The 11,303-nt window shown below is 41.2% G+C and overlaps 1 protein-coding gene across 1 annotated transcript; it reads left to right on the forward strand.

The window, feature by feature from the left end:
• The first annotated feature begins 4,591 nt into the window (after positions 1 to 4,591).
• Positions 4,592 to 6,751, forward strand: LOC132611973 (uncharacterized). The gene is made up of 2 exons (XM_060326326.1): positions 4,592 to 4,764; positions 5,068 to 6,751. The coding sequence occupies exons 1-2, from the start codon at positions 4,592 to 4,594 to the stop codon at positions 6,749 to 6,751; spliced, it is 1,857 nt and encodes a 618-aa protein (XP_060182309.1).
• Positions 6,752 to 11,303: the final 4,552 nt, after the last annotated feature.

The following is an 11,303-nucleotide window of genomic DNA, read 5'->3' on the forward strand; positions in this document are numbered from 1 at the left end:
CTAATTCAATTAAATTTCAAAATTTTCTTGGGAGTGATTGTTGGATTGCGTCCCTAATCCTTTGGTAGGGAGCCAAAAAAACGAGTATAGAAACTTAAAAATTTTAGTTGTTTCAAACCGATACCTTAGATCAATTGGGGCTTCACGGCCGCGTTTTCAAGTTATCACCTACCCGGGCCCGAAATTTCATTTATTTTCCTATTTTAGCATTCCATTTTCCAGTGTCTCTTACCTAGTATCCATTTAGTAGTTGTTCCTACTTGTGTCTGTATTTCTTTCGTGCTAATTTCTTTCAAGCTTTCCTTCGTTTTATTTCGTTGAAATTTTATTGGCTCTCATCCTTTTTGCTTTGAGTCGTCTGTCATTCATCTAAACAAAAATCCATTCTACCACAAAGGATAAGCAACGTGTGAATTTGATTGGGCGAGCGATTCATCAACAACTTCGAAAGAGCACGGAGTGTGGTAAGGTTGAGACTTCAACACGAGTGAAGTGAGGCTTTTATTGCTAATCCTGTTTGCTAGTTTACAGGTCATCATGTCTAACCAAGGTGATAGGACGCAAGAGGTAGTGGATATGTCATCCATAGCAAGTTCATTAGCTATGATCATGAATCAAATCTCGGGCATGCAAGCTGGTATGGAAGAGATGAGAGGAGAGATGAATGGTGTGAATAGGAAGTTAAAGGGTATAGATGAGTGGATGGTGAGTATTGGAAAAAGTTCAAATGGAGGGTTCGAGTAGAATGGGCACTCCCCATTCTCAGAATGAAGGTGATGGGGATAAAACACAAGACACTACACCAACCATTACCCCGAGACAAGCCCATGCCTTGTGCAATCCACACACCACAACCACCTCCACCCAAAGAGCTCCACTACCCCAAATAACCAACCTTCCATCCCAAAACTCCACATTCCAAAACACCAATCGACAAACCTATCCCCAAGTTTACCAACACAACCCGAATGAGGCAATCCCTCAAGTAACCTTACAACAATAATGGATACACATTAAGCATTCCTTTGGTTATGTATTATGTATAAGCCTTCCAACAAACAGAAAGGCATGTATGCATCAGGTTCATAGGGGTAAATACATTCAAAAGGGAGAAATTTTAGCGGCTCATATATCAAATAAAGATCGCCGCGTGGAAAACTTGGCTCCCTTCTTGTGAGCTATTGTCTCACTGTCCTTCTCGACTATCTCTGCTTATAGCTAAGACGGTAACTAACCTCTTGAAAAAGGTCTCTTTTGGTTTAGAGAGTGAGAAAATCAACTCAACAAATAATGGAAAGAGGGACATCAACTAGAGGGGAAGTGATTCTTCCAAATCGGAGAATAGGGGAGTCCCCCAAGCTCTACCCCAAGTCCAAACACAAGATCCCTTTTCTAACCAAAACCAATACCAACGGCACTACCAATACCCCATGAATGAAGAGGAGTATGATGACTATCCACAAGGTAGGTGGTGGGATGATAACCGGCAAGGAGGGAGACGTGGAGGAATAAATAACCGAGGAAAGGGAGGAAGAGGAGGTTTTGAGAGATTTCCGGGCCATGACCCTAGATTACAAGGTCATGTAGACTTAGGGAGGGCCCAAGGTTATGAAGACCGGGCAAGATGGAAAGATAATGAGCGGAATTTGAACACCATCAAGGTGAACCTTCCTACGTTCCAAGGAGGTAGTAATTCAGAAGAGTTCCTTGCATGGAAATTGCAAAGTAAGCGCATCTTCCTCACGAACAATATGTCAGAGGCCTTGAAGGCAAAGTATGCCCTCACTCAATTTGAGGGGTACGCTTCTACTTGGTAGGAATCCAAGAAGTTACAAAGAGCTCAACAACACATCTATTGATGCAGTCCAAACTGATCAAGACATGTTCCAGCCGTCCCGGCCATTCACTAGGAGTCAGGCTATGGTCCTTCATGGTGTTCACCTAGCTTTAGAGAAGGAGTTTGCGTTTCAGGAGCCGTGGACACTGCCTAGCCCGGGGAAGCAGCCTATGGACTTATTTGTGCTAGCCCATGAACCCACTTTGGAGTCCCATGCGTGTGTGGCTAATGATTTGGAGCCCTGTGAGGCCATATTTTAAAAGCCGACTTGTGGTTATTATTTTAAAGACCAGGTGTAGACTTTACCTATATAAGCTACACTCAGAACTATTTCTGATTTTGGAACCTATCTTAAAATATATGAATATTGAACTTTTCTCTCTAGTTGAGACTTGTGATTTGGTGGACTCCAAATTGTACAACCTTGTTTTGATCATTCAATTTGCAAGAGATTGTTATTCTCTTGAGGATTGTTGCATAAGATAGGTGCCTTTGATCATTTTGGAAGGTAACCAGGACTAGTTCTTCTAGTTATTGTCCAATTTTTTTTATCAATTGTGTCTTCTTTCTATCTTGTCTTTATTTTCTTGCATCATTTGGTATCAGAGCCAGTCATAGATTTTTCCCTACAAATCTAGTCCTTGTTTTGTATCAAACTTTATTTTTAAAAAAAAATTAATTCTGTTTTGGACGAATTTCTTAGTGTTCTTAGGGTTAAACTTCTTGATAGTTGTTGTTTTGGATGAAATTCGTGTTACTTGGAGTATTTGGGTGTTCTTGATCTGTTTGTGAATCTGATTTTTGTGTTTGAAGACTTGTGTACTTGGATGTTCATATGTTCAAGAAAAAGTTCATGAAATATTATTTTAAAGTCTCCAATCGTGCCATTAGTTTAGGTATCTTGGGTGATCCGTGGTGATATTTGGAAACTAGACATCAAGATGGTCATTTTGGTATATCATTTGAAATGTTTTGAATACTTGTGTTCTTGAGTGTTCATAAATATTTTGTGAATGTTCATGTGTGTTCTTGATAATTTCAAATTTACTCACTTTTTTTGATCTAATTTTGGTGACAAGTTAAGCTTTCAAGGTGTTAGGGAGTGTGAAAGCTGTTTGGGAAGTCAAAGGGACTAGTCAAGAGTTAATTCCCAAGGAGTTGGTGCACTGAACCCCTCTAAAACGTGGAGAAGGGGGCTGCACTCATTAGGAGAAGTAAAAAAATCAGTTTGGGGTGTGTGAAAGGGTGTACAGGCAAGCAAATAGTCAAACCATTAATTGACACAAGTTCCCAAGTCAATTTTTGGGAAGACTAACAGTCACCCTGAGAAAAGAGTGTCCAAGTTCCTAATTACCTCTTAGGAAAATGAGAAGTCAAGTGTGCAAGTCCCTAGTCATCTTTTGGGAAGACGAGAAGCTACATTGTAACTTGTAGTAATTAAATTCCAAGACAAGTTGGACAAAGGATATTAATTAGTAAGACTTAGGGGTCTGCCTTGCATGTTTTAAGAGGGGTTGGGAAGCTGCTTAATCATTTCTTTGTGACATAACTTCTAGCTAGTATCCATTGAGTAATTACCTACTCAAAGTTTACTAGTTCTTGAGCTATAACTTCTTTCGTGCTAATTCTTTTTAAAATTTTCTCGTTTTGATTCGTAGTGAATTGTTTGACTCAAGTGCGCCACATTTAAAGGAGTCGTCCGACTATAGAGTCCCATAAACTCACTCTAATCCCGAAGAGGTAGCAGCCTCTTTGGTCTAATGAAGTGATGAAAAGGAGTTGGTCAATTCCGAGAAAGCCAATTACAACAAGTTTGAGTAAACAAAACCTTTACATTATTGAGGGAACCGAGCGCCACCCAAATAAAGTAAGGGAGTGAGTAAGGTGATTTCTAACCTCAACCCATTTCTTTAAGCTTTGTTGTGCAGGTACAATGGCAGGAGATGAAATTGTTGAGGAGGCACAAGGAGGAGTGACTATAGTCGACCTTGTGGCAACAATGAACAACATGACAACTCAGTTGACGGCTAAGATAAACGGAGTGGAAACAAGGATGCAAGCCCTTGAACAAGGGGGAGCACCATTGGTTCCAGGGGACACCGGTTCTAGTACAATACCACCGAAGCAATTTAACGAGGTGGCCCGTCAACAAAGGATGAGGGAAGAAGCTGCCCGTAATGCTTATGCAATGGGAATTCCTCAAGTTCCTAGAGTTCAAAATTCCATACTTCTGGATCCTCATATTCAAGTGCAAGTACCTCCTATGAGGGTAAGGAGAAATTTGGTCCAAGTTGATGAAAATATTGAGGTCCATGACTTAGAACAAGCCAAAGATGAGTTTGATCAACAGTATGTTCGGAGAGCCCAAGAACAAAGGGGCCAAAGGAGATATAGAGAAAGAGAAGGTCGAGGAGCATATGTTGGGAGAAATCTTGAGCATGACTATGGCTACCATGATGATAATCCGGATCTGGTCCGAGGGAATCAAGGTAGAAGGGATACTAATACTAATCTTAACAATGTCAAGATCACTATTCCACCATTTAAAGGAACTAGTGATCCAGACAAGTACATCGATTGGAAGATTCGAATTGAGAGAATACTTGACACAAATGAACTTTCGGAGGAGCAGAAAGCGGTTTATGCCATTCCTCTTTTGAAGGCTATGTTTCTACATGGTGGGAATTAGAAAAGCGAGTTCGGAGAAGACATGGCTTACCGGAACATCTTACTTGGGGACAATTGAAACATGTCATGGATGCTAAGTATGTCACTGCCAAGCATCGTCAAGAGCAACTCCGAAGGCTCTATGAATTGAAGCAGGGTTCTAAGACCGTAGAAGAGTTCTATGATGAGTTTGAGAAAGCAAGAATGGCTCTTGATCTTGAAGAAGACGAGGAGCAGCTTATCATTCGATTCAAAGATGGGTTGAACTGAGAAATCTCATCTCAATTGAGGTTACTCACTTACTATACTCTTGATGAGGTGTTCCAAGCGGCTACAGAGGCAGAAAAAGGGGTCAAGGAGGACAAGACATTCAGATCGAGAGGGAGTGCTAATACTACTCCGTGGAGTAGGGGTAAGGATTTGAAGAGTCCAAGTTCGAGTGCTAGCCGTGATGTTAAAAGGCCACTTGAAAAGAATCCAACCAAATCTGAACCAAAGGGCTCCGGAGGTAAAGCTCAACTCAATTCTCCTAGTGCTTTATCTATTCAATGTCATAAATGTAGGGGATATGGGCATATGGCCAAAGAGTGTCCTACTCGGAGGACCATGCTTATTCTTGATGATAGCACTGTTCAAGAACAAGAAAGTGAACCAGAAGATGGCAATGAAAAAGAACTTGATCATGATCTTGAGAAGCCGGAAGGAGAAGAGGATGATTTACCCGAAATGTTTCTTGTGGTGCGGAGAAACTTGAGCACTATAAGCTTGGAAAATGAAGAAGATGTGCAAAGGGAGAATCTTTTTCATGCTAGGTGTAGGGTAAAGGGGAAGGTTTTTTCATTGATTGTGGATGGAGGAAGTTGTGCTAATGTTTCTAGCCAAACTTTGGTTGAGCAATTGAAACTGCCTACATTGAAACATTCCCGACCCTACCAGTTACAATGGCTCAATGAGTGTGGTGAAGTGCGAGTTACAAAACAGGTTTTGGTTAAGTTCAAGATAGGAGCTTACCAAGATGAGGTAAAATGTGATGTGGTACCAATGCAGGCATGCCATTTACTTTTGGGAAGGCCGTGGCAATATGACAGAGTTGTGATTCATGATGGCCGAGCCAACACATATGCAGTTCAAAGTGAAGGTAAGAGTCTCATACTCAAGCCTTTGTCACCAAAGCAAGCTATAGAAGATTATTGTCAGATGAAGGAGTTGAAGGAAGCGGCTAAAAGTAAGGCTAGTATTGTGACCGATCCTAAGTCCACATCACCATCGCTGGGTAACGAAAAGGTATGTGCAATCATGCAACCGGGAGAGTACTTTAAAGGTAACGATGAAAACAAAATGATGATTTTCCTAGTGCATAAAGGTATTTTCTTGAGTGATAGTGATGATTTGTCTAATGCTAATCAATTTTCAAGTTTTGTTGAGAATCTTTTACCAGATTTTGTGTATGTATTTCCCGAGGAGATGCCAAGTGGACTGCCTCCCTTGAGAGGAATTGAGCATCAAATAGATTTTGTGCCCGGATCCCAAATTCCGAACAAACCAGCCTATAGGTGTAATCCGGAAGACACCAAGGAAATCCAAAGGCAGGTTAATGAGCTCTTAAACAAGGGGTTGGTACGGGAAAGTTTGAGTCCGTGCGCCGTTCCGGTCATACTTGTGCTAAATAAAGACGGAACATGGAGAATGTGTTTCGATTGTAGAGCCGTCAACAAGATCACGGTAAAGTATCGTCATCCTATTCCTAGGTTAGACGACATGTTAGATGAGTTAAGTGGTTCTTGTTGGTTTTCTAAAATTGATCTTAGGTCCGGCTACCATCAAATCCGGATGAAACCGGGTGATGAATGGAAGACCGCATTCAATACCAATTTTGGTATCTATGAATGGTTAGTGAAGCCATTTGGCTTCTCTAACGCACCGAGTACTTTCATGAGATTGACGAATCATGTGCTTAAACCATTCATAAATAGGTTTGTTGTGGTTTATTTTGATGATATTCTTGTGTATAGTAAAGCTGTGGATGAACATGTTGATCACTTAAGGCAAGTCTTTGATGTTTTGAGAAAAGAGAAATTGTATGCTAATCTGAAAAAGTGTGCCTTTTGTGTTGAACGTGTTGTTTTTCTTGGTTTTGTTGTGAGTGCTAGTGGCGTTGAAGTCGATGAGTCAAAAGTAGAAGCTATTAGGGATTGTCCTACCCCGTCTAGTGTTACTCAAGTGAGAAGTTTTCATGGGTTTTCCTAGTTTTTATAGGAGGTTTGTGAAAGATTTTAGCACCATAGCAGCGCCTTTGACTGAGTTGATAAAGAAAGAACAATCGTTTGTTTGGGAAGAGTCCCAAAGAGAGCATTTAAGGAGTTGAAACATAGGCTTAGTTCTGCCCCATTGTTACCACTACCCGACTTTAGTAAGACCTTTGAGATTGAGTGATGCTTCAGGGGTCGGGATAGGTAGAGTACTAATGCAAGAGGGGAAGCCTATAGCTTATTTTAGTGAGAAACTTAAGGGGGCAGCTTTGAACTATTCGACATATGATAGAGAGTTGTTCGCCTTAGTGAGAGCTTTAGCCCATTGGCAGCATTACTTTTGGCTGAAAGCGTTTGTGATTAGAAGTGACCATGAGTCTTTGAAACAACTTAGAGGCCAAGAGAAGCTGAATAAGAGACACGCTAAGTGGGTTGAGCTCATGGAGAGTTTTCCCTATGTGATTCATTACAAGAGAGGCCAAGAGAATGTAGTGGCTGATGTCTTATCTAGAAAGTTTTCCCTAGCTACCACTTTGACTTCTAGACTTTTAGGATTTGAGAGCATAAAGTCTATGTATGAGAATGATCCTAAATTTAAGAGCATTCGTGAGGATCTAGTTAGTGGGAAGCGGGTAGAGAAATATCAGTGGCATGATGGCTATCTTTTTAAGAAGGGGAGGGTGTGCATACCCATGTCCTCGTGGAGGGAGTTACTGATTTGTGAGGCACATTGTGGAGGTTTTATGGGTCATTTTGGGGTGGATAAGACCTTAGGTATTCTTGAGGAGCAGTTTTTTTGGCCTAAGATGAGGCGAGATGTGATGCAATTTTGTGGTGCTTGTTTGGAATGTAAGCGAGCTAAGTCTAGGTCCAGTCCCCATGGTTTGTATACCCCTTTACCAGTTCCTACTAGCCCGTGGATTGATACATCTATGGATTTTGTTATGGGTTTACCTCGTTCTAGGGCTGGTCATAATAGTATCTATGTTGTTGTGGATAGATTTTCTAAGATGGCTCATTTCATCTCGTGTAAAAAGTGTGATGATGTGCTGCATGTTGCTTCTCTGTTTATTGCTAATGTGTTGAAATTGCATAGCGTGCCGCGTACCATTGTTAGTGACAGGGACACGAAATTCTTGAGTCATTTCTGGAGATGTTTGTGGGGTGCACTTAGCACCAAGTTGTTGTTTTCGACTTCTTGTCATCCTCAAACGGATGGACAAACTGAAGTTGTGAATCGTACTTTGGGAGCTCTACTTAGGGCGATGACCAAAGGAAAATGAGGAAATTGGGTTGATCAATTACCCATCATTGAGTTTGCCTATAACCGTACGGTGCATAGAATGATAGGGAAATCTCCTTTTGGGTGTGTGTATGGTTTTAACCCCTTGATTCCATTAGATTTAATCCCTTTGTCTCGAGATGCTCTTTTGAATGTCGAAGGTACAAGCAGGGCAGATTCATTGCTTAAACTTCATGCTAAGGTGAGACAAAATCTGGAAATGGCATATGCCAAGGTGGCGTCCAAGGCGAACAAGGGAAGAAAGAAGTTGGAGTTACAAAAGGGCGACTGGGTTTGGGTGCATTTCAAGAAAGATCGATTCCCGAACCAAAGAAAAGGAAAGTTGTCCGCGCGAGGAGATGGACCATTTAAAGTGTTGGAAAAGATTAACGATAATGCCTACGTCATTGATCTTCCGAGTGAGTATAATGTTTCAAGCACTTTCAATGTTTCTGACCTAGTTCCTTGTGTTTCAGGTGATTTAGTTGAGGGTGAAGACACGGCAATTTCGAGGACGAAATCTTTCCAAGAAGGGGAGGATGATGCAGTCCAAACTGATCAAGACATGTTCCAGCCGTCCCGGCCATTCACTAGGAGTCAGGCTATGGTCCTTCATGGTGTTCACCTAGCTTTAGAGAAGGAGTTTGCGTTTTAGGAGCCGTGGACACTGCCTAGCCCAGGGAAGCAGCCTATGGAGTTATTTGTGCTAGCCCATGGACCCACTTTGGAGTCCCATGCGTGTGTGGCTAATGATTTGGAGCCCTGTGAGGCCATATTTTAAAAGCCGACTTATGGCTATTATTTTAAAGACCAGGTGTAGACTTTACCTATATAAGCTACACTTAGAACTATTTCTGATTTTGGAACCTATCCTGAAATATATGAATATTGAACTTTTCTCTCTAGTTGAGACTTGTGATTTGGTGGACTCCAAATTGTACAACCTTGTTTTGATCATTCAATTTGCAAGAGATTGTTATTCTCTTGAGGATTGTTGCATAAGATAGGTGTCTTTGATCCTTTTGGAAGGTAACTAGGACTAGTTCTTCTAGTTATTGTCCAATTGTTTATCAATTGTGTCTTCTTTCTATCTTGTCTTTATTTTCTTGCATGATCTATGATCTCCCAACTTGGAATGACTTGATTGAGCTTATGGAGACAAGGTGGCTTCCACCTACATACCACCAAGATGCACACAAACGGTTGTACATGTTGAAGCAAGGGTTGAAAAGTGTGGAAGCATACTTTGATGAGTTTGAGGATTTGCGGATGAAGTCCAAGATAGAGGAGCATGAGGAGTACACTATTATAAAGTTTGTAGCCAACTTGAATCGGGACATCTCTAAACCGATGAGGCTCAAGACTTATAATAGTCTTGAAGAGGCATTCCATGACGCATCCAAGGTTGAGGCGGATCTAAAAGAAGAGAGGTCTTACAAAGACAAAAGCAAATCATCTTCAACTTGGAACCAAGGGAAAGAGAAGTGGAAGACGTCCACTTGGGAAAAGCCCAAGATCACTACTCCCAATCCTCAAGTTAAGCTTGATGATAAGGCTAAAAGAGGTAACAACTCTAAACCCAACTATAATCGTCCTTCTACCGTCCAATGCTTTAAGTGCCAAGGAAGAGGGCACTATGCAAGTGAGTGTGCCAATCGGAGGACTATCACCATTGTGAGAGATGGGTACCGGACCGATGATGAAAATGAGGGAGGGGTTGGTGATGAACATGAGGGAGAAGGTAGTGAGTGTGAGAGTGATTCCGAGGGAGAAGTTGAATTGAGATATGAGGAGGCTTTGAATCATGCTTTTGTCGTTAGAAGAGCCATGGGGGCTCAAGCTAGGGAAGAGAGTGATCATAGAGAGAATTTATTTCATGCTAGGTGTAAGATTTTGGACAAGGTTTGTTCCTTGATCATTGATGGTGGGAGTTGCACTAATGTGATTAGCCAATTTTTGGTTAAAAGTATGAAATTCCCCACAAGAAAACACTCTAGCCCCTACAAGCTTCAATGGTTCAATGAAAGTGGAGAAATGCGGGTGACCAAGCAAGATATTATCAAATTGAGTATTGGGAAATATGAGGATGAAATCATATGTGATGTGGTGCCAATGCAAGCGTGCCATATGTTTCTTGGAAGACCATGGCAATTTGATGTGGATGCTCAACATAGTGGGCGGACCAAAAAGTATTCTTTTGTGGTCAAGGGTCAAAAGTATGTACTTGCTCCGTTGACTCACCATGAAATGCGTGAAGACTATAGAGTCAGGAAAGAGCTACGCGAAAAGATGAAAAAGGTGGAAATGGTTATGAGTGAAAAGGAGACCTTAGTTGCTCAAGGAGGACAAGGTTCAACCCAAGGGAAGAGTAAGAAGTGTATGGTCGCTAGAGGAATATTAGGAGGAGAGGAAAGGTGTGGTGAAGAGAAGGACTTGGTGCCAAGTCAAGCTAAACCCCCTAAGCTTTCTATTTCTTCTAGTTGTCTTGTTCCTTTTGTAGGTACTTACGTGGATGATCACCCCAAAGAGGACATGGACACGTGTTTTCAAGTTCCTTTGGAGGGTGAAATAGTGCTACCCTCTTCCAAAGAGGAAGTCCAATACAAGGAACTTGACCAAATTGACAAAGGTGATGTGCTTCAACAAAGAGTTAACAAAGCTAACCCCTCTACTTTAGCAAATGTGGATCACTTTGTGCTTGATGAACAATTGAGTAGAGGTGAATTTTTGCCTTTTGTGGGAATTAGAGACCCTTTGTTAATTGATGATGCATTGGTGAAAAGTGCTTACACACTAGTTGATCCTTTTGATGACTATATTGACTCTTCTTGCAAGAGTAAATTGTGTCCATCTAGTGATAGCAGTTGTGTTGATATTGATCCTATTGAGAGTGAACTTGCTTATTTTGAATGTGACCTTGTGATTAAACCTACTCTCTTCAAGGATGATAACTTGCTTGATAGTAACATAGTGGATGATTGTGGAATACATGGCTTTGTGTTTGGGAATGTTGAAAATGAAGCCCTTCTTGAGAATCACAAAGTCACTAAAGAACCACTAGGGTATGATAATCCATTTCTTAGTGAGCAAAACCTCTTCTTGAGGGAATTTGACTTGATTGCTAAAATGGATTATCTTAAAAAGGAGGGTAAAACTTGGCTATAAATTGCTAAAAATATCTTGTGTGACGCCTTTCCCTATGACCTCTTTGCTCATGAAACCCTTTGTATGTTGTTGCTTAAGTTTATGATGGGTTTCCAAGAGGGAT

Source organism: Lycium barbarum, chromosome 9 (genome assembly GCF_019175385.1).
Source record: "Lycium barbarum isolate Lr01 chromosome 9, ASM1917538v2, whole genome shotgun sequence".
Classification (NCBI taxonomy): domain Eukaryota; kingdom Viridiplantae; phylum Streptophyta; class Magnoliopsida; order Solanales; family Solanaceae; genus Lycium; species Lycium barbarum.

Excerpts from the sequence above, each read along its gene's own strand:
- LOC132611973 (XM_060326326.1), top strand. The coding sequence starts at position 4,592 with ATGGATGCTAAGTATGTCACTGCCAAGCATCGTCAAGAGCAACTCCGA. Across the intron at positions 4,765-5,067 it reads ATCATTCGATTCAAAGATGG|GGGATATGGGCATATGGCCA; the intron begins GTTGAACTGAGA and ends TCATAAATGTAG.